The sequence below is a fragment of the Cervus canadensis genome, chromosome 32 (assembly GCF_019320065.1).
Source record: "Cervus canadensis isolate Bull #8, Minnesota chromosome 32, ASM1932006v1, whole genome shotgun sequence".
NCBI lineage: Eukaryota > Metazoa > Chordata > Mammalia > Artiodactyla > Cervidae > Cervus > Cervus canadensis.
The window spans coordinates 21,197,890-21,224,142 of record NC_057417.1 but is presented as its reverse complement, the minus strand read 5'-3'; the positions used below and the strand labels follow the sequence as shown (position 1 = coordinate 21,224,142).

At 50.2% G+C, this 26,253-nt stretch overlaps 1 protein-coding gene across 1 annotated transcript; it reads right to left on the bottom strand.

Moving 5' to 3' along the window:
• Positions 1-2,337: 2,337 nt before the first annotated feature.
• On the bottom strand, positions 2,338-22,080 carry LOC122433255 (integrin alpha-X-like). The gene is made up of 30 exons (XM_043455993.1): positions 21,953-22,080; positions 21,232-21,334; positions 20,629-20,732; positions 20,273-20,343; positions 20,007-20,121; positions 17,576-17,706; positions 17,308-17,453; positions 16,935-17,085; positions 16,479-16,629; positions 15,963-16,036; positions 15,674-15,803; positions 15,406-15,548; positions 15,105-15,245; positions 14,803-15,012; positions 12,458-12,588; positions 12,192-12,349; positions 11,908-12,062; positions 11,042-11,173; positions 10,879-10,952; positions 10,520-10,667; positions 7,904-8,020; positions 7,735-7,814; positions 7,560-7,643; positions 6,150-6,228; positions 5,933-6,040; positions 5,515-5,598; positions 5,196-5,309; positions 4,944-5,045; positions 4,561-4,671; positions 2,338-3,807 (listed from the first exon to the last, which is right to left on the bottom strand). Exons 1-30 carry the CDS (start codon positions 22,011-22,013, stop codon positions 3,709-3,711), a joined length of 3,507 nt encoding a protein of 1,168 aa, XP_043311928.1. The 5' UTR covers positions 22,014-22,080; the 3' UTR covers positions 2,338-3,708.
• Between the last annotated feature and the right edge of the window lie 4,173 nt (positions 22,081-26,253).

The following is a 26,253-nucleotide window of genomic DNA, read 5'->3' as shown; positions in this document are numbered from 1 at the left end:
CCCCTGGTAGCTGTGGTTCATGCCTGTTTCCCTCCAGATGGTGTCAGTGTTGAGCTGAACAGTGACTGTAGACCGGTCACCCCAACCAGTACACGGGGCATCAGAGGGAATCTCCCCCACTCCCTCCCTATAGACCACAGGGGCAGAATTAGGGGCAGGGGATTTTGGAGGACAGGGTCCCCTCTGCTGCAGAGGGGTAAGCCCCTTAGTCAAAGTGGGAGTTAGTGCTACAGCAGACGTGGGTGGGTGACACATAGTTATCAACCTGCCCCTCAATAGGAAGGGAGGGTCCTACCATGATTGCTGATCTTCGTGAGAGACTTCATCTGGAGGAACGCTGCGTGCAGTGCCAGGAACTGCTGCTCTCTGCGGGTTTATGGGATTTGTGCCTCCTTTCAGAACTGGGACCAAAATCCTAGGGGTACTCCCTTTTGCTGTCTGCGACTGTCCCCACCTCATACCTTCCAGAGTCACAGAGGCATCTACCTCCCAGGAAGCCTTGCTTGGGGGATGCCCAGAGCTTTAATCTGCTTCACTAGCGTCTTGCCTTCTCAAAGGTGGCTCGTTACTCTGATCCCCGTGAACTGCAGCACGCCAGGCTTCCCTGTCTATCACCAATTCCTGGAGCTTGCTCAAATTCACTTCCTTTGAGTTGGTGATGCCGTCCAACCATCTCGTCCTCTGTCGCCCCCTTCTCCTCCTGCCTTCAATCCTTCCTTTAGCAGGTGGTATAAGAGATGGAGGCACTGGGCCAGGTGGGGAATAGAAGTCCTCCAAACCTCAACCCCCCACAAAGTCTTACACTTTCTTCATATTCTTAGGGGTTGGAAAGGCTTGCTCCCCATCCTTCACAGCTTCTGGGACAGTATGCACCTTACCGAAAGTGAAAATAGCTCATTTGTGTCCTACTCTTCGCCACCCCATGGACTATAAAAATCCATGGAATTCTCCAGGCCAGAATGCTGAAGTAGGTAACCTTGCCCTCCTCCAGGGGATCTTCCCAACCCAAGGATCAAACCCAGGTTTACTGCAGGGGGATTCTTTACCAGCTGAGCCACAAGGGAAGTTTACCTGACCGTAGGACTCCCCAAAACTACATGGTGATGCTTGGCCTTGCCTTTTCTGTGGATTCACCACCCATCCTCTCCCTCAAACATGTTCCAGCAGAGTCTGCAGAGTGTCCTGAGCAGAGACAAGTCTTCCTCTCTTAATACTGTATCATTGGGACTTCCCTAGTGGTCCAGTGGATAAGAATCTGCCTGCCAATGCAGGGGATATGGGTTTGATCCCTAGTCTGGGAAGATCCCACATGCCTTGGGGCAACTAAGCCCATGTACCACAACTACTGAGCCCTTGAGATGCAGCTAAAGAAAGCCTATATGCAGCAATAAAGACCTAGAGCAATCAAAAATTTTAAAAATAAATAATAAAAAGATAGTCTATCATCAATGTAATGAGCCCATTTTACTAATGTAGGGAAGGAGAACAGGAACAGATCTTGGGCTACCAAAGACATACAGAGGCTGTGCAGGCAGCCTTGAGGAGCACTTGAAAGGTGCACTGTTGCCCCTCCCATGTGAAATCAAATTGATTTTGAGACTCAGTGGCCAGGGGTCTACTGGACCTCTTATGTTAAGGCCTTTTATCAGTATATGCCTTTATGTACTTCCTGGGCTCCTGTTACTTGCAGCCAAAAGCAACCTTCTGATACAGACGTTAACCTTACGGTTGGTTTTATAAACTTCTTGGAAATTATGTGACTTGCACATGCTTTTGCTACATCAGCAACTTTGATTTATGCATCTGGGGTTTTTCTGTCTTCTCTATCTTCAGATGAAATTAATTGATCTTAGATGGGACAGTCATATGTTGCAGTCATTCAAAGAAATCTCTGTGGCTTTATGTGAGAGGCCATTATGCTTTGTTTGAAAATGACACAACAGCTTTGATAAAATTATGGTACTAGGGGACCCCCCTGGCTGTCCAGTAGTCAAGACTCGGAGCTTCCAATTCAAGGGATGCAGGTTCGATCCCTGGTCATGGAACTAAGATCCCACATGCCACTCAGGCAAAAAATAAAATTAGTAAATACATAAAACTAATTCTTGGTTGCTTAAAAAAAATCCTTTAAAAACTATGGCATGACTGGACAAAGTTTCATAGTGGACAACAACCTAGGAACAAATAGATACCTGATCCAATAAAATCCAATTTTCAGATGGTATATTTCCTAGACACATTTTAATTTTTCAGCTCACAATCACTCAACCCAGCATTCATACATGTCTATAGTAATGTGAAGTGCAATCTTGCTCAGTACTGATTTTGATGACATTGTTCTAGTTGCAGCAATTCTCTTTTATTTTTTAATCACAATACTTATCCCTCGATGAATATTTTTTGAGCCATCGATCCATTTTTGTGATTTGGGGATATAATACAACATAATAGAAACCATGGAAATTGCACTTATAATGAAGGGAAACAATAACACACACAGGAAAATTATATGAAAATAGCACCATTGCCAGAATGTTAAACTACCATCCGTGGAGCCCAGAGACAAGCTTTAGGAGCACAATTATAAGGATATGGCAGGATTTCTGTGAAAGTCACTGGGATCAAATGTGTGAGATGCATGGGTTTAAAATTGTTTCTTGTCTTTTTTCCCCCCTCTAAAACAGCATTTAGGAAACCTTTGGAGGTTTGTGGAGCACATTTTGAAAAACAACACTCTAAACACCAATTCTTAGAAGATCTAAATTGGGGCCCAGCTTAATGAATTTCATCATAATGGGTCCTTCTGGAGATCCCCAAACTTCCAAATTCAAAAGGGTTTGGGACCTTATGGTGGATGGGGTGATAATTTGGGGTGGAGTTGAAGGAATCGCTTCCCCTCATATCACATGGTCAACTGCCTCCCCTTCTGTTTTTCTAATTAAAACATCCATGTGGCCCGAGCCCCTTATTGGAGGCAGCAGTAGGATCTGTCCCGACAGTGAATGGCCTGCTGTGTGTTGACTCCCAGCTCAGCACCAGGCACCATATTGACTGTTATGCTGAGATAGGTGGCATTATAATAAGAATGACCTTATTTGGGGGCAGCAGGTGCCCGAGAGAGGACCTCAAAGTGCTCTCCAGTCACCAACCATATGCAAACAATGTCATCTTCAATACATCCCAGGGTTTGTAAGACACATCTGTGTACTGCTTCACAAGCTGCGGGGTTCAGAAGTTATACTGCGAGTAAGGGGGAACCACTGAGGATGGATGAGGATGTTTGCCAGGTTTAGTACTGTATTTTAGGAAGATCATCGGTGGTTAGTGGAGGGACAGAGACTGGAGCCTGAGGCTCTTGTCCATGGATTTCTAGGTAGAAATACCAAGTCAGGTCCTCGGGGGCACAGCAGGGATCCTGTCCTGGGATTTCCAGTTGGAGCCCTGACAAGATCAATGCCTCCTCCCAGGCAAGGTGATTTGTGCAAACACACTGCATCCTCCCAAAGACAGAAAGCAGCTGATCCCAGCTCCCCTCGCTTGGAATACTTCTTCCCCATCAGGCCTGACTGGGGTGAGAGTAACAAGGCTAGGGAATCTCTCAGGGGAGAGCAGGTTCAAAAGAGAACAGGAGGTAGTTTCTTATCGGGCAAAAGTGAGAAGGCCAGGGAACCTTTCAGATGAGACAATAGGACAATAGGATGTAGTATCTTATTGGGCAACTTGGGGGTCTCCTGTCTCATTTTCTGGGACAGTCTGATTGTTTGCTCCTTCCATCATTTCCTTGTACTGACGTTTGAAGAAACCAACCTGTTAGGGAGGAAGGAGAAAAAAAAAATCAGGAAGTCCAGTGGACGAGAAGAAAAGAGATGATGGAGAGGATCCGTGATCACCATTTCTGGAACCCTATGTTCCAGCACTATACTAGGAACTTTAAATAAACAGTGTCATTTAGACTCTGCCACAGTTCTGTGAGTTGGGTAGAACCACCTTCAGAAAGAGAAACCAAGATCCATCATGGACCAACCACATGCCAACGGCCAAGGAAAGAATCAGTGGTGGCATCAACATCAAATCCAGGGCTTTCACGCTCTAATTTGCCTTCCAGGGAAACATGTAAGGAGATGAAGAAGAGTGGAAAAGAAATGGAGACAGATTAGAGGGGGCTTGAGAATCGGACAGAAAGACATGGAGTCCACTGGGGACAGGTGATGTCACAGGTGGCTTCCCTGATGGCTCAGCAGGAAAGAATCTACTAGCAATGCAGGAGACATGGGTTCGATCCCTGGGTTGGGAAGATCCCCTGGGATAAAGAAATGGCAACCCACTCCAGTATTCTTGCCTGGAAAATCCCGTGGACAGAGGAACCTGGTGGGATGCAGTCTGTGGGGTCACCAAAGAGTCAAATACGACTTAAGAGACTAAACAACAACAGATGTCACAGGTGGGAAGGGATCTCTTTAGGAAGAATGTGGGCTTGACTTGACGGTGAGCTCTTTCTTACACCATTGAAAGAGTGGGATCAAATGCTGGTGGTGTCTGGAGTGGGATAAAAACACTCACCTTATACAGTAAAGCTGTGATGAGGGCCAGGAGCAGCAGTCCTCCCACAGAGCTACCCACCATGAGGGGGATGGGGTTGTAGACTTCATACTTCTCCAGCACCAGCTCCGTCTGGAGTGGAGATGACCCCATCAGAAAGGCTCAGGACTCCTGCTGTCCCAGACTCCTCCCAGGTCCCCTTGAACTCCCTCCCCTCCTTCATCAGGCTCTGCTCCAAGGGGTGGGATACAGAAGGACTCATGGGCTTAGGAACAATTGTCCTGCCTGGGCCTCTCCATCCATCCTGCCTCTCTCTAGGCTTGCAAGCCCCCCATTCAGCATCACGGATTTAGCATCAGGAACTGTCTGACCAGCCCAGCCACTGCCTGCCACATGGTCACTACCTGAGCTCTCAAAAATGTCTCCTGTCCTGGAAGCTGAGAATACACGAGTCTGTTGAAGGTGATTTCAGCCACGCTCACAACCAGCACCTTCTTCTGCTGTGTCTGCAAAAGAGAAGGGGAGAGCTGGGAACTAGCTCTGGTTGGACGGGCAGGAGGGCTCGGGAGTAGAGAAACGCCTTGGGTTGAGGTAGGCACAGACACATCAGACTCCACCTGAGTCTGGGAAAGGACTCTGCTCTTAGAACTACACACCTGGCTGACCCAGCGGAAGCTGAGGTTGCCCTTCAGGATGAAGTCAAGTTCCTCCTGGATGCCAAAGGAGGGGATGTCACAGCGGAACCTCAGGCAGTCAGCGATGGAGCAGTCCTGGAGACACAGAAGTGGCGTCAGGCCAGGGAAAGGTGGCTTTGAAGGTAGAAGGCAGCGTTCAACTGTCTGATTTGAGAGGAGCTGCCACATCGGGAGCTCAAGCAGGCTCTTCAGCAGACATCCATCTGATATAATACACATTCCTGAATCAAATCCCTCTGAAGTGTGGCTTCCAGTGGGGGACCACCCAGGGCCCTCTCACCAGGACAGGCTTCTTCGTCAAGTGGGTCAGGAAGTCAGACTCTGTGGGCGCTGTTCTCTCTGAAGAGCACTGAATGGAGGGGTTCTAGGAAAAAGGCACAGGGAGAAAGCATGCGACTCACAAAGACCGAGGAGGCCAGGCAGGGCTTGCCTGGTGGCTCAGTGGTAAAGGATCTGCCCGCCAATGAGGGAGATGCAGGTTCGATCCCTGGGTCGGGAAAGATTTCCTGGAGGAGGAAATGGCCACCCACTCCAGTGTTCTTGCCTGGAAAATCCCGTGGACAGGGGAGCCTGGTGGGCTACAGTCTATGGGGTCGCAAAAGAGTTGGACACCACTGAGTCACTAAAGAATAACCAAGAAACCACAGGGAGTCCAGGGAGAAGGCATTAATGGCGGACCCATAGAGTCCTGTGAGTACCTGGGGGTTGAGGACCACTATGTCCTTCCACACGGCTATCTGGTTCAGCTCCGCGGGCACTGAGATGTGGATACTGACAGGCAGGTCCCTCTGCCCCAGGTTGTTCACCTGCACGGAGGACCGTGAGGGCCAAGGTCACGCCGAGCCCCCCGCCCTCCCGGATCTCTGGCTCCTGGGCCCCCCGCCCCGGGCCATGTTCCCAAGTCACCACACGTGCCTGGTATCTGTGCTGGGCCGCCCTGCTGCCCTCCTCCTGTGAGGCCGAGAAGTTGAGGTACTTGGTGGATTGTTCGTGGCTGCGGGGAGAGGAGGCAGGGGCGGAGGAGACGTCCCGTTAGGGCCTCCTGAGGAGACTCGGGGTGAGAGTGTGACAGGACGGGTGGTCAGAGGGCCCCTGGGCTGGTCGGGAGTGAGTGGCTGACTTAGGGTAATGGGAGGGTTCAGGGAGCCGGGCTGGGCTGCAGGCTGGGTGCGGGCTTCCTGTAGAGACTGTCCAGACAGGAGACCGCCGGGGCAGCCAGGCAAGGGGCTGGCTGAGAGCTCTGTCTGACCCGGGGGGAGGGGGCCAGGGCCTGCCCTCTCGTGCCCGGGTCCCCCTTCCGGGCCTTTGTGGACTGGAGGAGGCCAGATGGGCAGGTGGGACATGACGAAGGTGTAGGGAGACTCAGGCTGACACTGCTGACGAACATCTACTGGACCCACCCCTTCTGGCTCCCTGGGGTCTGCCCTGGGGCCCTTCTCTCCTGTTTCCTCAGTTTTTCTTTCTTTCTTCCTTCCTTCCTTTCTTCCTCCCTCCCTCTCCCTCTCTCTTTCTTCCTTTCTGCTTGTGAGCTCTTAGGTCCTTGACCAGGGATCAAACCTGCAGCCTTGGCAATGAAACCTCAGAGTCTTAGCCACAGGACCACCAGAGAATTCCCTCCTCGGCTTTTCTGGGCCTGGGGTTCAGAGGTGGGGGGGGGGCCAACACAGACTCTCCGCTGGGTATCAGTGTAACCACACCTTGAGGCTGCCCTCGGTCCCCAGCCTGGCCCCTCACCAGGGGGGCTGTTCTCACTTCCCTGCCCCCTCCCCTGCCCCCACTCCACTCCTTGCATACCTGCCCTTCACCTGCACCACAGAAATTCGAACCCCCACTCCTACTCTGAAGTGTCATCTTTCTCTAAGAAGGGCCCCTCCAAAACACCCCAGCTTGTCCTGGGGCCTCTATTAAATGTGGCCTATAATGATAATAATATCATAATTATTATTATCAATAGCCACCAAAAGCACTCAGTTGATTAGTAAGTGCTGCCAGCAGTGTCATCTACTGATTGAAAGGGTAGCAATAAAACTTAAATTTGAGGGGCTTCCCTGGTGGTCTGGTGGATAAGAATCCACCTTCCAATGCAGGGGACCAAGGAACTAAGATCCCACATGTCATGGGGCCACTAAGCCTGTGAGCTGCAACTACAGAAAGCCTGAGCACCGCAATGAAGACCCAGCATGGTCACAACAAAACAAAACAAAACAAAAAAACCGAAACAAACAAACTTAAACTTGGCAGAGGTTCAGCTCCTATAGAAAGAGCGAATTCCTCCTGCCCCATAGAGTGATGGGCGAGGACCCCTTGGAGGTCATGGTGTGGCACCTGCTGATCACGGTGTAGACGGCATACTTCACGGGCAGCTCCAGCTGGAAGGCAGTCTTGCTTGTCTTGGGGCTGTTATTCTCACTGGAAAAAAGAGGAGGATCCTAGCTGGCAAGCTCCCCAGGGGAGGAGACTGAGAGGGAGGGGGCGCTGCCCTGGGCCTGGCCCAGCTCACCTGCTCACATTGGCGGCAAGAAGCAGCTTGTCTCCCAGGGTGGCCGTGGGGGCGACGTGAAAGCTGACCGTGAAGGTGATCTGGGGAGGAGGCAGAAATGGGAGGCGGTCACCGAGGAGGGGGACCGCGTGGGGGCCGGGGAGGAGGTGCGGGCAGAAGCAAGGCGGACCTGGGCGCCCTCACGGAAGATGAAGTGGTTGATGCTACAGCGGGTGCTTCGGGTGCCCTGGGTCCCAGCAGGGGCGCTGTCACAGGTCAGACGCAGGGAACGAGACTGCAGATGGTTCTGGGGAAGCACGGATGAAGCCAGGCAGGTGAGAACGTGTTAGTGTCCCGACAAAACTCTACAGAAGTGACAGCTACCTGCAATTTACCTTAAGGTTATGTTTTGTTTTGTATTAAATTTTTGGGCTTCCCTGGCGGTCCAGTGGTTGAGAATCTGCCTTGCAATGCAGGGGACACGGGTTTGATCCCTGGTCCTGGAAGATTTCATATGCCTCGGGGCAACTAAGTCCATGTAATACTGAGTCTGTGCTCCCGAGCCCAGGAGCCACACCTACTGAGGCCCTGGGGCCCTAGATCCCATGCTCCACAACAAGAGACGCCACTGCAATGAGAAGCCCAAGCACCTCAACTAGAGAGTAGCCCCCGATCACCACCACAAGAGAAAAGCCCTCCCACAGCAACAAAGACTCAGCACAGTCAAAAATAAATAAAGAAATTGGTGTGACTTAAAAAATTTTTTTAAATCCTTAAACACTATCTGGTCAAACTTCCTCTTAAGGTAGAAATCCCAGATTTATTAGTAATAGCATTTCTCCTCTTTTCAATTCACAGTTCTTTTTAAAAGATTTGTATTATGAAAATTTCAAATCTACTCAAAAGTGGAAAGACAAGGTAAGTCCATCCCATATCCCCATCACTCAGATTAAATTACCAACATTTTTCTACTCTTCTTTTGTTCACCTGTTTTCTGCTTTTTCTCCCCTGAATTATTTAAAGCACAGGCCTAATATCACATACTTTCGATCTGGGAAGACTTCAGTGTATATAAACAACAGGTAAGGGTATTTTTTAACATAAGCACAAGACTTAACAAAATTAACAATAATTCCTTAAGATCAGCTGATATCCATGTTAAGTCATTCTAAATTGTATCCAAAAATGTGAAAGTTATGGCTCGTTTTTAGAAGCAATATCTGGTACTTCCCTGGTGGTCCAGTGATTGTGACTCTACATTCCCAACACAGAGGGCCTGGATTCAATCCCTGGTCAAGGAAGTAGATCCCATATGCCACTACTGAGACTTCCCATGCGTCAACTAAGAGTTCCCACAAGCCAAAAATAAGACCCAGTGTAGCCAAATAAATAAATCTTTTCAAAAAGTAAATAAAAGCCGTATCCATAAAAGGTCCACAGGTGGCATCTAGTTGGTGTGTCTAGAAGTACCTCCAATGATAGGGTGTTCACCCTCAGAAGGAAGCTGGAGCTTGTCATTCCTAGACAAACTCATAGACAGACATTCCTAGAAATACATTGATCATGTATTTGATCTTCATTGATCAAAATAAGCTTCCTTTGGGAAGACTGGCTTAAGAGACACATGGGAGAACAACCAAACATAAAATGTGGACCTAGTTTAAATGCTGGTTCAAATAAACCACTTAAAAGGATATATTTGAGACAATTAAGGAAATTGATTATGGTCTAAATACCAAGAAATCATTTATTTCATTGGGTGCGATCATGGCTATGGGGTCATGTAAGACAGTTCTACTATCCAGAGCAGTGAAACAGGAAGATGTATGATGACAGGGTGTCTGGGATTGGTTTTAAAATATTTAAACCAAGAGAGGGTAAAATCAGATGAAACAATGTAGCAAAATGCTGATGATTGTTGAATCTGGGAGATAATTTAGGAGGAGGTTTGTTGAACCACTCTTCTTTTGTAAATGTTTAACACAATTTTTCATGATAAAATGTTTGTTAAAAATCTCTCTTTGACTCCCTGTGGTCCAGGTTCTGTCTTCTAGAACACGGATTGCCATATGGCAGCCCAGCACCAATTTGTATAAATAAAGTTTTATTGAAACACAGCCATGCTCATTCATACACATATTGTCAATGGCTGCTTTCACTTTACATCAGCAAATATGGAGACAATGTGTGGTCCACAAAACTGAAATATCTACTCTCTAGCCCTTTATGGATAAAGTATGCCAAGCTCTGATCTAGAGTAATCAATAAATCCAACTCATTCTTTCACAGGACAGTATTTTATTTACTTTTTTCTTTTCTATTTTATTTTCTGAGTCACAAGGCTTTTGAGATCTTAGTTCCATTTCCCAACCAGGGATTGAACTTGGACCATTGCAGTGAAAACCCTGCTTTCTAGGGTTTTCACCCTAGATTCACCAGGGAATTCCCTGAAACAGTGTTTTAAAATATTTGAAGGCTGAGATATGTTCTCCTTCAAAAGAGAAACAGTGATACAATGTGGAATACAAAGAAATAGAAGGCAGTGTCCCTGCACTCCTCACACTAGCATCTTCCTGGGAACTCATTCCTGACTATCATTCTCAAAATGCCAAGCTCAGAGCTGAACACAAAATGAGTTGAGGCACACTGCAGCAAACACAACCACATCCCTCTAACCATGATCAGTCCAGCCTCTTGGCTTTCAAGAATGCTAAAGAGTGGAAGACCTGCCTGAGCACTGAACCCAACACAGGAGTCTCTGCTGGCCCCCTGCCATCAGCCTTTCCTTCCCCAGAGGGGACAGTACCTGGCCCCCGGTCACACGTTGGTAAGACAGCCCTGGAGGGTAGAAGAAGGTGACTGAGGTTCCATAGGAGTCCTCGCCATCATTCCACACTCTCACTTTCAAGTTCAGCTCCAGGTTACTCCCCACGATCAGGGTCTTCAAGCTAGCACTGGGGCAGAGGAGAGAAGATGATTCTATGACCGAGGCTGAAAATGGGGTCGGGATGAAATGCAGAGTGGGGAAGTGGGGGGAGAGACAGGGACAGTGTGTCTGGGTCCAGAGCCATGGGTAGAGACATTAGGAAGAGCCAGAGACAGGAGCCCTGGGTTCCAGGAGGGGTCCTGGGGAACCAGGATAGGTCTAAGGGGCTGGACGCTCACTCTGAGACCCCAAAGGAGATGCTGAGGTCATCCTGGCAGACATGATCCGCACCACAATTCTTCTCAAAGGGGAGCTGAGAGGGAAGGCAAAGCAGGGTTTTCCCTCAAGATCTACAGTCCACCCCCTCCAACCCCTCTGGAAAAGGCCAACCCCAGGACTCACAGAGGTCGTGAAGTATCTCTGGGCGTCCACTGCCAGCATAGGCTGGAGGTTTCTTAGGCTAGAGATGGGCTTGCCCACCAGGGAGAAGTTGAGACGCAATATGATGGGGGTCACCGAGTCCTCCACACAGTCCTGGGGGATGGATACAGGAGGAAGCAAGAAATGCATCCTTGCAGCCACCAGCTGGGTCCCATCTCCTCATTCATAAAATGGAGTAACAATGGTACCAACCCACAGCCCCTCGTAAACGCTCATTGCTAGGATCTGCATGTGGAATCGCTACTGTGGTTGTCTGTCCTTCATCTTGAGCAGCCTTCCCCCAGCCTCCCTTGGGCTCCCTCACTCTACCCAGGGTCTTCCCAGACTGTTCCCCATAGCCTGCTGGAACCTGCTCTGTTCTCTCTCCAGCTTCATCTCTCTTTCATCACTATTATCTATTATCTACAAATATTATTGACATCTATTATCTAGGAATTTGATTCGCTTCTGATCTTTCCCCATAGCTCCCCCTGGTCACGATCATTTTGTTCACTGCTGGCTCCTTGGTGTCGAGGACAGGACCTATCTCAGAGGAGTGGCTGGATAAAAGAATCCCAGCCCAGTGCCCCATGGCTCTCCGAAGCAGCCATAGGCTTCTACCTGAAATCCAGCCGAGTCGCCTCTGGCTGATGCAGCCAACCTCATTCATCCTTTACTCCCTCAGTCATTCAGCTAACCTGTGTTAAGCCCCTCCTGCTTTCCACCTGCCCTTGGGGGTGGAGCCAAGGCGAGGACCAGAACACATCCCTGAGTCCCTGCCCAGCCACCACCCCCTACCAGTCTCAGAGTTGCCTCCCTCCCCAGGACCCTGAGGCCACCCCCCTCACCGGAAGGAGCAACCTCACAGCCTCGCAGTGCTGCTTCAGCCCCAGCTCTCGAACACGGGTCAGATTCCGAGTCTTCGTCTCTTGGAAGATGGCACGAGGACTCAGGCGGCCAGGGTCAAGGGTTAGGTCAAAGGTCACAATGCTTTGGAGGTTAACTGTAGGGGAAAGTGGGGGATGGAAAAGGCTGAGAGAAGGAGGAACTCCCCAGGTGGGCAAGGGAGGAGACAGGAGCCCTGGGCCTCCCCAGGGTCAAGGCATCCTGGGTCAGGGGGCAAACGACTCACCCAGCTGGTTCTTGGGACTTTGGGAAACATGGAGGCAGACAGCGGCCTCGCCCAGATCATGGGGAAAGGTCCCCAGCTGCTGACACTCATACACAGACCTGGTGATCTCTGCGGGTGTGATGTGAATGTTCACCCCCATCCTGAGCACAGGTCTGGTCCTGTGGGCAGAACACTGAGCTGAGGACAAGCCCTTGGTTCCGGGAGGACAACCAGGGAGGCTGGTGTCCTCGCAGGCCTGGGACTACCCAAGGGGTATGTGTTCTCACCTGAGCAGCAACGCGTGCCCCTGGGCCCCCACGGCCAAGTCTGCCAGTCCATCCTGGGTGAGGTCCTGACCCCCGCTCAGCGACTGCCCGAAATACTGGAGGCTGGGGGAGAGCTGGGCGCCTGTGATCCGCTGGCCGGAGAGGGAGCGGCAAATCAGGTTGTTGTTATTGTTTAGTCACTCAGTCGTGTCTGACTCTTTTGCGACCCCATGGGCTACAGCCCACCTGGCTCCTCTGTCCATGGGATGTCCCAGGCAAGAAGAGTGGAATGGGTTGCCATTTCCTTCTCCAGGGGATCTTCCTGACCCAGGGATCCAGCCCGCCTCTCCTGAATTAGCAGCTGAGTTCTTCACCACTGAGCCACCAGGGAAACCCAAGTCAGGTTGAGGGTGAGAAAAATAAGTTGAACAGAAGCAACAAGAGGGACAGGGAAGAGGGGATGAGGGAGACAGAATGAAGGGTTGAGCTGTGAAAAAAAAAAAAAGACAACTCCAAGAAGTACCTAAAAAGAGGAAATGGGAGTAGAGAAATAGTGACTAGAGACAAAAGATTTCTAGGACATAAATGAAGAAGTGGAGCTAGAAAGACTGGCTTGGTGACCTGACTTTAATTCATTCACTTGGCTAGTTCATCTCAGGTTCCTATTCTGGCTCCTTCACTTATGAGCCATGAGATCTTAAGCCAGGAGTCAGTCTTTCTCTACCTCAATTTCCTCATTCCTCATCTGGGATGATAACACCTCAGAGCACTAAATGAGCTAATTCATGGAGTTCTTAGAACAGCACCTGGCATATGGTCACTACTCAGTAACTTACCATGATGAGTATCAGGGCTAGAAGGGTCCCTTAGCGGTCACCCCCACGTCCCTCATTCTCCTCTACCCCTTGCCCCTGACAATCAATAATCCACTTTCTGACTTTGTGGATTTACCTATTCTGGACATGTCATGTAAACAGAATCACACAGTATGTGGTCCTTGGATGGATCTAGCTTCTTTCACTAAGCAGAATGTTTTCAGGGTTCACCCATATTGTAGCACATGGCAGTTTTTCATTCTTTTCAGGGCTGAATACTATGCCACTGTGTGGGTATACCACATTTTCTTTATTTGTTCATCAGTGGATGGGCATTTTGATTATTTCCCCCTTTTGGTTGTTACATATAACACTAATATAAACAGTCATGTGTAACTTTTCTGTGTATGGACATATTTCTAATTCTCTTGGGTGGAACTTCCGGGTCACCCAGTAACTCTAGTTTAACCTTTCGAAGAGCTGTTTTCCAAAGTAGCTGCATCATTCTACATTCCCACTTATAGTGGTTGAGTATGCCACAAACTTTCACATCCTCATCAACACTTGTTATCATCTGTCTTTCTGATTCCAGCCATCCTAGTAGGTGTGAAGTAATGTCTCATTGTGGTTTTGACTTCCTGATGACTGATAACTAATGATGCTGAACATCTTACATGCGAATTGGTCCTTTGTATATCGCCTTTGAAGAAAAGTCTTTTCAGATCTTTTGCTTATTTTTTTAATTGAGACTTCCTTAACTTTTTCCCTCCCTTCTCAGCCTGCCCCACCCAGTGAAGGGCTCCTGCCTATGGGTATCTGGCAGGATTACTGATGGCAGGAGACAATAAAGTCATGACATCCAGGGAGATGAAGGGGTAGGTGGACAGGCAGACTGAGGCTCCCAGAACTAAACCGATTGGCAAAGCGAGCCAGATAGAGGTGGAGCACCCGGTCAGAGACAAGAGGTTGGAACCTCCCTCACCACGACTCTTGATCCACTATAAACCTTGGACAGGTCAAGGCACTTCTCTTCTCCAAGCCCCAGATTTCATCTTTAAAATGTCTTTGCTAATGCCTGGCCAATGTATGGGGTAAAACTGCCAGGGGATGAAAAGACTTGGGTGGAGAAAGTATCAAGTCACCATACAACGTAATGTTAGTCACTCAGTCATGTCCAACTCTTTGTGACCCAGTGGACTGTAGCCCACCAGGCTCCTCTGTCCATGGAATTCTCCAGGCAAGAGTACTGGAGTGGGTTGCCTTTCCCTTCTCCAGGGGATCTTCCTGACCCAGGGATCAAACCCAGGTCTCTTGCATTGCAGGAAGATTCTTTACTATCTGAGCCACCAAGAATCCGCCTATACAAATTAAAGAATTACCAATGTTTCCATTTCCGAAGCTCCACAGATTTTGCTTGATGCCTACTAGGTACCCAGTTCTAGGCAAAAGAGGCAAGATGAGGGAAAGAAGAATCTTCCAGGTGGCAGTGTCAAAGACAGGAAGGTGCCAGGAGGAGGTTTTGTGGCAACAGGGACTGTGATCAAGCCTCACCTGGCTGTGGGAGGGGCTGATGCCCAGTTCTGAGGTTCCGTGGAACAGGTAGACAGCACCCTGGTTCTCCTGCTCTCCCGGGGCCCCAATGGCCACATCCGCCAGCCTGTCCCCATTCACATCCCCCAGCGCTGTCAGGGCTGCCCCAAAGCGGCTCCAGGGGTGGCCGGGCTCCCCTCGCAGGACAGCATCACACTGCCACTTAGCTCTCTGCAGAACAAAAATAGTGTCAGGTCCCACCCCAGGCGACCCCTCCATCCCACAGCCAGACCCCACCCAGCCCGGCTCTCATCATTACTCACCCCCTGGGGAAAGGGGCACACAGACACCTGGCCCCCCTGGGTCTGCTCGTAGAAATGGGGAGCCCCGATGAGGACCAGATCAGAGCTACTATCTCCATTCACATCCACGGAGCAGAGGGAGGCCCCGAAGTAGGAGCCGATCTGGAGGGCAGAGTCTGGAGTCAGCCTGTCTGCCCTCTGCCAGGGGCATGCCCCCTGGGTCAAGTCCCACCTCTCCCCAGACACCAACACCTCCCCCATAGGCACTGCACCCCCTTCCTCTCCTCCTCCTCTGCCCCTGGAGACCCCCTCCACACTCAACCTGGCTCCCTGTGACTTCAGCCTTCGGCTTCCATTGCCTGGACTCCTGGGTGAAGAGGACCACCTTCCCGGTGTGCTGATGGCGGGGGGCCCCCAGGATCAGGTTCTGTTGCCCCTTCCAAAGGGCCAGCTCTGTGGAGTAACCTGAAGGGGCCAGGGCTCAGCACCGAGGCTTCCCCAGCCCTGTCCCCTCATCCCCCACCCCCGGGCCCCTGTCCTTCCCAGGCAGCCCATCTCCTGCCCAGCCCACAGCCGCAGCCTTGTCTCACCCAGGTAAGAGTCCCTCATGTCCACGTGCTCCTGGGACATGTTGATGAAGGTGGGGTTCTTATTTTGGGGGTACAAGAAGGCACCTCCAGACCAGCTGAAGCTCCCCACAGCCCCCAGAACTGGCCCATCCTGGGAGGAAAGGATTCCAGGGTGAGCAGGTGGGAAGACAGCCTATTCGGAAGAAATGCCTGCCGCTGACTCCGCCCACTCATCAGATACCCACTCTCGCCTTCCCTCCTCCGTCTCTGCCTAACCCTGCATCAATGGGCTGAAAGGGGCCCCACTCACAGGCATGAACACAGCACTGAAGCCCTCCTGAGACATCTCCAATTCGAAGGAACTACTGCTTATTGTCTGCGTACCTGGGGAAAGGTATGACACCCAGGTTCTATGGGGGAAAGACAAGCTTTGCCAGGTTCAAGGAGAATCTCAGCTTTAAGAGGATCTCATTCGTGTGCTATGTGCTAGATTGCTTCAGCCATGTCTGACGCTATGTCCCATGGACTGTAGCCCGCCAGGCTCCTCTGTGCACGGGATTCTCCAGACAAGAATAGTGGAGCGGGTTGCCATGCCCTCCTCCAGGGGATCTTCTCGACCCAGGGATCAAACCCACGTCTTCTGTGGCTTCTGCATTGCAGGCGGATTCTTTACCACTGAGCCACTGAGGAAGCCCAAGAAGATCTCATGTAGGAGACTAAATACCCAAAGGCAAGAACTGGCCCACGACAAAGGAGTCCAGGTTTTAGAAGAAAAAGGATTTATAGGTGAGGGCTTCTGAAGCGAGTAGTTCCATCTGTGACTTACCCTCAATGGCAAAAATCTTCTCTTTCAGTTGTTTCTGAATGTCTCGCAAAGCATCGAAGTTCTCCACTTGAAATACATGCTCTTTAGAGGGTGTGGAGGCAATGTCGATTAATTCTTGCAAGGTATTTGTGTATCGAAATGCTGATCCCACCTGTCCCCAGCAAAGACCAACTCAGTGAAAATAATCCAAACTATAACATGCCTGCTGGATGCTGGGCTCCTCCAGTAACCCTGCAAGGTTAATATAATTACAGCCAGCGAACAGGCAAGAAAAAGGAGGCTCAGACAGCATGGAGGAGTTTGAGGAAAAGGATGAGGGTCCCCCAGGCTGGGACAAAGTTTTCATCCTGAAGGTAGACGAAGCTAAGAGAGCTGGGGGCTTCTGTCCTTGAAAGGGAAGGTGCCTTAAGAGGACTTGAGGGGAGGAGGTAGAGTAAGGGCATCCCCCCATCCTACCCCAATTGCATATCGGATGATGCCGGCGGCCTCAGCTTGGGGAATGACATCCTTGTAATCCAGTTTTTCTGTTTTCTCCCCATCGGTGATGACGATGAGGATTTTGGAGGCATCTTTTCGGGCCCCGTATGCGGCACTGAACAGTCGATCTCTGTCGGAGAAGATGAGGGTCCAGAGGCCAGTGAACAGAGCCGCCGCTTGGCCCCTAATGCCTTTGTGAGAACGAGGGGATCCTCTGGAGGCCCCTGGCTTGGTCAGGACACCACAGACTGAATCTCAGTGCCCACCTCTCCCTTCCTCACCGAGACAGATGGGGCCCTGAAGGAAGACTCAGATGCTTTGGGGGGAGGACCTGGGAAGAGTCAGGACTCACGTGACCAATCGGATGGCTGAGGCCGTGAACGTCCACCCTCGCATCTGCCGGACGGAATTCAGGAGGCTTAGTGGGTCTGAGCTGGTAGCGAAGTCTTTGAAAGTGAAGTGTTGCGTGGTCTTGGTGGAGAACTGCACCAGGGAGAACTGAGAGAACCAAGCAGCGTTGGGGGTCAGGCCGAGGCAACGCCACCTCGAGGCTCCTCCCACAAGCCACCCCCGGGGCGGGGCGGGGCTACACCCCGGCCTTCGCTCCCTTGAGAGCCCACCTGGGAGCTGGGACGCTGGAACTGGCTCATCATGGCCTTCACGAAGTTCAACATTTTGTTAAAATCCCAGGAGGAGATGCTGCCTGAGCCGTCGATCAGAAAGACGATGTCCTGATCCTGCTTTGGGCACTCTGGGGAAGGAGATGGCACCAGTCCCCAGAGAGACACTCACAAAGCCCGGGTCTCCTGGCCACAAGACGAGGAGTTTCCCTCCCAGGAGCTGCCCTGACTCCTGCCTAGAACAGGGTCCTTTGCTCTCCCAAAGTCTCTAAAGACATCTGTGATTCAGCTGCTCACACCTGGTTGATTAAAAAGTGACAATTCGTCCCGTCCAGATGGTGACAGGCTGGGGTTCCTCCTTCTACCGCGAGTGTCCGTGCCCCGCCCCCTGGCCTTTCTCCACCTTCTCTCCCACCGTCCCCACTGTCCAGCAATAAAAGGACACGGCTCCAGCCCCTGGCTCGGGGTCAGCACCAAACTACTTTTGTTAAATATTTAAACAAAATCCATCCTCAGAAGAGACAGCTCGGGGACTTCCCTGGTGGACCAGTGGTTAAGAATCTGCCTGCCAATACAAGAGACACGGTTAGATCCCTGATCCTGGAAGATTCCACATGCTGTGGGGCAACTAAGCCTGCACACCGCACTTACTGAAGCCGGTGCATCCTAGAGCCCGTGATCCGAGAAGCCTATACACTACGAAGAGTAGCACAACTCTCCGCCCCACCCCGCCACGCCCCCACCCTCCCCGCCGCCGCCTCTCCCCCACCCCCCACAACTAGAGAAAGTTCTTGAGCAGCAATGAAGACCCAGGACAGACAAAAATAACATAAATACTAAATCAATAATTTTTTTAAAAAAAGAAGGGGAAGTCCAGCTTGATTTGGCTCTCTGATGGAGATTCCTGTCTAGCCCCTAGCTTCCCCTATCTGCCCCTGAGGCTTCCCAGCAGAAAGAGGGGTGTCCTGGTGGAAGCCCAGGGGCCTAGGAGGTGCTGAGAGGGGCACCCCAGTCAAGGCCCCGGATGTCAGTCTCCCCAAGGGCCTGGGTGTGAATGTGAAACCAGGAAGGGGCCTTGGTCTGCCCCAGGTGGGGTCTGAGAAGCTTACTGTTTCACCTCCTCATCCCCCATCCCCATCAGCACAGGGGAAGCCGGGTCCTCAACCTGTACTCACACACACATGTATACATAACACATATACCACACATACACAAACATACACATAACACACACATACATACAACATACACAAATACATATATACACATACACACTCATGCACATACATATCAACATACACAAACATACACTGCTGCTGCTGCTGCTAAGTCGCTTCAGTTGTGTCCGACTCTGTGTGGCCCCATAGGCGGCAGCCCATGAGGGTCCCCCATCCCCGGAATTCTCCAGGCAAGAACACTGGAGTGGGTTGCCATTTCCTTCTCCAGTGCATGAAAGTGAAAAGTGAAAGTGAAGTCTCTCAGCCGTGTCAGACTCTTAGACCCCATGGACCACAGCCTACCAGGCTCCTCCTTCCATGGGATTTTCCAGGCAAGAGTACTGGAGTGGGGTGCCATTGCCTTCTCCGACAAACATACACAACATGCACAAATACATATATACATACATCACACTCATACACACAACAAACACACATGCAAACATACATACAACATGCCCAAATACATATACACATACATCACACTCATATACATACATACACACATACAAACACACAAATACATGTAAACATCACACATGTACACATACACACAGAGAGATGAATAAACATACACACAACACACACAATACCTACATACATGCATTACATACACACATACAAACACATACATACGCACAACATACACAAACATACATAAATATATATACATCACTCTCATACACATACATGTACACACACATATACACACACACACACACACACATACATGCACACTGCTCAGATTGCCTGTATCCTCATCACCTTTTCCCAGCCTGCTGCACAAATCAATTGGTTATATACCACAGGGTACAATGGGTGAAAATAAATGTCCTTCACTCTAAAAATTGTAGCAGCTAGCATAAACTGAGGCCTCGCCACTGAGGCGCTGTGCTAAACCCTGGCCGTGGACCATCTATGTTATTCACAGTGTCGGGTGTGCTATTATTCCCGTCAAACGGACAAGGGCATCAAAGCTCAGAGAGAGAAAGGTCCTAGAAAGACCCTGCATTGGGACAGTGATGAGGCAGGTGTAAAAGCAGGTGGTGACCTCTCCAGGCATGTTTGGAATCACTGTGCCCTCCAGCGAAATTTTTTTTTTTTCTGGATCCCTCTGGTTTATCCACTCTGGTAAGAGTGTTCCTGGCCCCACGGCAAGCCCCTGTCAGATGTGTGTAGGTTCCTCAAAGGACTCAGTGACCCCAAACACTCACCCTGCAGGGCCGCCGGGATCCTCTGGACCTGCCGGAACGGGGAGGCCAGCAGAAAGCAGATCCCGGTCAAGTGCATGTTCTCCCGGCATGCGTGGTGCACGGTGGGGCCACAGGCCTGGGGACAGGGGGCTTGGTGGGAAGGGTTGTCCCTGCTACCATCGCACCCTCCGGTCCCAGCACCTCCACCCTCCACGAGACCCCCAGCACCAGAGCCCCAGGTCCCCACGCGTTCTCTCAGGACGCTCCCATGACCCAGGGCAACTCACCAGCAGCTGAAAGGGGTTGGTGGTGGCCGCCATGGACAGGCCCAGGGACATGTTCACAGCCTCTGGGGGCACTGAGAGCACAGATGTGTGCGCGGTTACCTTCAGGTCAGAGGAGGCGGGGACACCTCAACTCTGGGAGATGGGGCGGTCTGACAGGTGAAGGGAGCTTTCAGGTCTTGATGGAGCTATGGGGGTGCAGGGGTGGGATGGGAGGGGGACTATGGGAGGGTCAGGAGGCCTGTCTGAGGCTCAGGGTCTGCAGACAGAGCTGAAGCCAGGGAGTGAGTCTCCTGTGTTCCCCACAGACCCACAGAGCACGGGAGCCTGAACCTGGGTGAGCGTGGGCAGCCACTCACCCTGCAGGGGGATGGCCTCACAGCTGCGCATGCTGTAGTCGCACCGGTAGAGGCCGCCTGTTTGATTGGCAGCCTTTACTTCCTGGGGGGCTCCAACCACCAGCCTGGGGGGAGAAGAGAACACGGCAGCTAAGATCATGGATGCTGGAGCCAGACTGCCACTTGGCCAGTTTGCTTTCCCTCTCTAAGCCTCCATTTCCTCATCTGTAAAGTGGAGATTGATAACAATTTAAATTCCACCGGAGACAGATTTTTGTTTCTTTCATTCTCCAGTATATGTCTGGCTCCTGAGACATATAGTAATAGATGCTCAGTAAACATTTGTTGAGTGGTGGCTTCCTACATCATATGGTTGCTGTGAGGATGAAGTCAGTGCCCGTCCAAAGGTGCCTGGCACTTAGCGATCGCTCAATAAAAAAATGAAGTTAGCTGTGGTCATTGACATGCAAGATGGCCCTTCTTCAGTCCGGTTCTTCATAGCCTGAGGGGGAATTGCCATGGTAGACAGAGGAGAGTTTGTGAATAAAGGGAGGGATGTGGGGAGACACCAACCCTGTGCAGGGAAGGAGTTGATGAAAGCCAAAGACACCACACTGTCCTCACCATTTGGCATACTGGACCACACTGTGTCCAAACCCAGGGCTGTCCACACGGAAGGTTGTCGGTTGCTCCGTGTCCAAGTTGAAGCAGAAAGAGGACACCGGGGCTGGGAAGGAAGATGAGGACACAAGCTTTGAGGAAGGGTCTCCCACCTTCTCCATCTTCCTGGCCCCCAGGCTACATCCCCCCACTATCCCCTCCAGGCATAATGCCCCAGCATCTCCTGGGCTTCTGAACCCCCAGACTCGGGCCTCTCTCAGCCCTGTTTGCCTCCTTCAGATGGTCCAGAGATAGCTGTTCCTCCGCTAGTCTGCTAGCAAGTTTCAGTTCTCCATTTCCACAGAGCAATGCCCAAATAGAACTCTTTCCCCATATCTCCCTCAGGGCTCCCCATGAAGGCGAATTCAGGAAGACTTGGGGCCAAACAGATGCATCGGACAAAGTACACGATTGACTTGTTCTGCCTACTTGAGACACCTCTGCATTGTCCAGGCCACTGGCCTCTTTTCCAGCATTTTCTCTTAAACACCCCTAAAATTGATTCAGTATCCTCTCCACCTCCACAAACCCCAGATCCTCAACCTGCTATCACTCCAGATCCCTCCCCTAAAGTCTGAGTTCGAAAAGTGCATTCTTAAAAAAAAAAAAGAAAAGTGCATTCTTGGCTCTCTCCCTAGCTGGACCCCCATCCTCTCCTGCCCATCGTGACCCTTGGCTTACCTACCCATCAACAGGAAGAGAAAAACCTGGGTCCCGGTCATGACAAGAAGGTCAGACGTGGGCATCAGAGCACTTGAGCCCCAAAGAGAAGAGTTGGACCAAGATGCCAAGGAAGCCAGTGAGCAGAGAGAGGCTCAGGAGGCCAGACGCAGGGAGGGAAGTCGTCAGCATGACTCAGAGGTGGGGGGTGGAGAATACAACTGAAATAAGCAGAGAAAGGGGCAGGCAGCCCACACACACTGTGACCAGGAGTCTTTCTAAGCAGAGATGATATGATTCACTTCTCTCGTCTCTGCAATCTAGGCTGGAGTGGGTGCAAATCTCTTGCCCCACACCACCTCTCCCATGTTCCATTATTGTATAGAAGAAAGTTTCCCCTTGACCTTGAAATGTCAATGAACCAGGGGATGGGAAAAGGTAGATGCCAGGGTGTCTTCAGACCCCTAAGAGAGGCTCTGGGAAGAATCCTCCACTTTGGACCTGGAAACCTCTGGGCCCAGGAGTCAAGCCTCTGGATCCTAGGAGGAAGGCAGAGTGGGTGTTTGTTCATCATTTGTTTATCACGTATTCAACAAATCTAATTTGAGGCTGATTGTGCAAGCCATCTCTCAGCAGATTGGGAAAACACAAACCACAAGGCTCCAGCTTTGGTGTCCGTGGAGAAGGCAAACATTTAAACAGCAAGACATTGCTATGAGAGGAGAAGATACGCATTGGTCACAGGGTATCATACTCAGATTGGAAGGGTGTGAAGTTTCAGGAAAACTTCCTGGAAGAGGTGACATTTGATCTGAGTCTTGCAAGCAACTGACCCGAGGGGAGCATGTTTCAGGAGCAGTGACCAAATGTAGAAGAGACACGAGATAAGAGGGCTTCTTAGGATGTCAGTGGTAGAAACCAGAGAGTGGGAGGTGGGAAGTGGCAAAAGATGTGGTCAGTTGGGGAGTGGGGGGAAGTGAAAGCAGGGCTGAGGCCTGGAAACCCCCCTTAAGGCCTGTCAGTTTTATCTTGAGGACAGAGGGAGGCATAGAAGCAAATTACAAAGACTGAGATCTTCAAATCTGAGCTTTAGAAAACTAGAAAAAGGGGCTGTGTGGGACATGGGTTCCTTGGGAGCTGGTTGAAGATGGGCTGGTCAGGAGAGAGGTGGTGGGGGCTTCTGGGTGAGCTGGTGGCCATGGGGACAACCTGAAGGCTGACCAGTCCCTAAGGCTTGGACACTGATGACAGTCCCTGAGCTGCAGGATAGGAGTGGGGAGGGGTGGTGGGTGCAGCCAACTTCTGTGTTAAGGGAACAAAATATGGTATTCTCAGAGTTCGGGTTTATAAAAAAGAATGAAATAATATCATTTGCAGCAAAATGAATGGACCTAGAGATTGTCAGACTGAATGAAATAAGTCAAACAGAGAAAAACAATATCATGTGCTATCAGTCTTATGTGGAATCTAAAAAAAAATGGTACAAAGGAACTTAATTGCAAAACAGAAATAGAGTCTCAGATGTAGAAAGCAAACTTGGGCAAGGGCAAGTTTGGGTTACCAAATTGAAAGGTGTCCCAGTTGACTTGTTCTGTTCTGCGGAGGAACAGCTATTTCTGGACCATCTGAAGGAGGCAAACAGGGCTGAGAGAGGCCCGAGTCTGGGGGTTCAGAAGCCCAGGAGATGCTGGGGCATTATGCCTGGAGGGGATAGTGGGGGGATGTAGCCTGGGGGCCAGGAAGATGGAGAAGGTGGGAGACCCTTCCTCAAAGCTTGTGTCCTCATCTTCCTTCCCAGCCCCGGTGTCCTCTTTCTGCTTCAACTTGGACAACTTCTACACAGATGTAGAAAGCAAACTTGGGTTACCAAGGGCAAAGGGAGGGGTAGGGAGGGATGAACTGGGAGTCTGAGATGGACACATACACACTACCATGTATAAAATAGATAACTAATAAAGGGCTACTGTTTAGCACAGGGAACTCTTCTCAATACTCTGTAATGACCTATATGGGAAAAGAATTTTTAAAAGAGTAGATATATGTATAACCGATTCACTTTGCTGTACAACAGAAACTAACACAACATTGTAAATCAACTATATGCCAATAAATTTTTGAAAATAATAAAAACAAATTAAAATTTAAAAATAAGAGTTTGGCCTCTTTCATTGAAAATGACTGCTCCCAGAGAGGAAGGTGTGGAGGGGAAGGATCAAGGACAGCTCTTTTTCATAGCAAAGCTTGTGAAACAATTTGACTGTGCCTATGAATAACTTTGAAAAAATACAAACTAAAAAAAATAAAATTTTTTAAAGTTAAAAAAATGTTTAGGCTCTCTGACCACTCTCTGACCATTTCCTCCTCTGCTAAAGGAGGTGATAATAAAAAGACACACTTCCTATTGTTGTTGGGGCAGTTGAGTTAGTGTGTGAAAATGCTCAGAAGAGTACTTGTGAACTTTTATTATTGGTGGTTAACGTACTGTTGGGGACTGAGCGACTGAACTGCCTGAACTTACTGTTGCATGAGCGATATAAGTCACTTCAGTCGTGTCCAACTCTTTGCAACCCAATGGACTGTAGCCTGCCAGGCTCCTCTGTCCACGGGGAGTCTCCAGGTGAGAATACTGGAGTGGGTTGCCATGTCCTCCTCCAGGGGATCTTCCCAATCCAGGGATCAAACCTGCGTCTCTTATGTCTCCTATATTGACAGGCACGTTCTTTACCACTAGCGCCCCCAGGGAAGCCTTGGCTTACTATGCTATGATGATTACTGTGTTAGGTAAGCGGACTTCCCAAGTAGAGAAGCCGCCTCATCATGAAGGGTGTGTGGGGCTGGATCTGGGAGAAAAGCCTGGTCTGGTAACGAGTTCTGGAACCATCGGCAGAAGTGTTGGGTGAGATCCTGATGGGAGTGTGAAAATGAAGGAGAAAAATGGGCCTGGCCTGGGTCCCAGGAAAACACCCATGATGGCCACAAGGGGCTCAAGAAGGTTGGGAAGAAAAGTGTCCAAAAAGGATGAGAGGGACTTCCCTGGAAATCCAGTGTTTAATGGAGGGTGTGCAGATTCAATCCCTGGTCAGGGAGCTAAGATTCCACATGCCTTGCGGCCAAAAGATCAGAATGTGAACAACAGAAGTAGGACTTTCCTGGTAGTCCAGGTCTAAGAATCCTCCTACCAATGCAGGGGACAATGGGTTCGATCCCTGGTCCGGGAAGATCCCACATGCCACAGGGCACCTAAGCCTCTTGGGCCACAGCTACTGAAGCGCATGTGCCACAACTACTGGGCTACTGAATGTGCATGCTCCAGAGCCCGTGATCCACCACAAGAGAAGCCACCGCCCCTAGAAGCGCACTAGAGAAAAAGCCCGCTCAGCAGCGAAGACCGAGTACAGCCAATAAATAAACAAATCTTACAAAATAAAGCAGAAATAATATTGTGACAAATTCAATGAAGACTTTAAAAATGGTCCACGTTAACAAAATCTTCAGAAAAAAAAAAGAGAGAGAGAGAAGGACACAGTGAAAAGGCAGCCTGGAGAGAAGGAGTGTGAACATCACACGCTGCTGTCAAGTGAGGTAAGAAATGAGAAGTCTCTGAATCTGGCTACGGAGGCTGTTGGTGACCCTGGAGTGGGTGATCCCAGGGCAGCAATGTCACCCAGAGAGAGAAGCAGCCCTGAGGAGAGCTAGGACAAAATATGGCTGGAGAAGGGCCCTGGAATTCTTGGTGATGAAGAAAATTTGAGAGTGAGTGAGTGAGTGAGGGTTGATGTCATTTATTCACTCAGTCATGTCTGACTCTTGCGACCCCATGGACTGTAGCCCGACAGGCTCCTCTGTCCATAGGATTTCCCAGGCAAGAATACTGGAGAGGGTAGCCATTTCCTTCTCCAAGGGGTCTTCGCTACCTAGGGACTGAACCTGAGTCTCCTGCATTGGTACATGGATTCTTTACCACTGAGCCACCAGGGAAGCCCTCTGGAATTTTTTGCCATGAACGAAATTTGAGAGCAATTGAGCAAGGGTGCGGGGGTTCAATTCCAAGAAGGAAATGATGGTAGAAAAACCCAACAAAGAGAAAAGAGAAGTGGCCCAGATCCTGAATGATAAAAGACAATCAGAAATGACTCAGACCAGAGTCTGGGAGACTCGGGGCTGGTGTTATGGACAGAGGCCACCAGCCTTCAAAGAACCTTGAACCTGGCCTTACTATCACTCTCTTTCCTTAGACGTGGATTCCACCCTGGATGGGTGAACATAGACAAGATAAGAATCCTGGACCAGTAAGACTCCATCCCCTCTCTCACTCTGCTCACATAC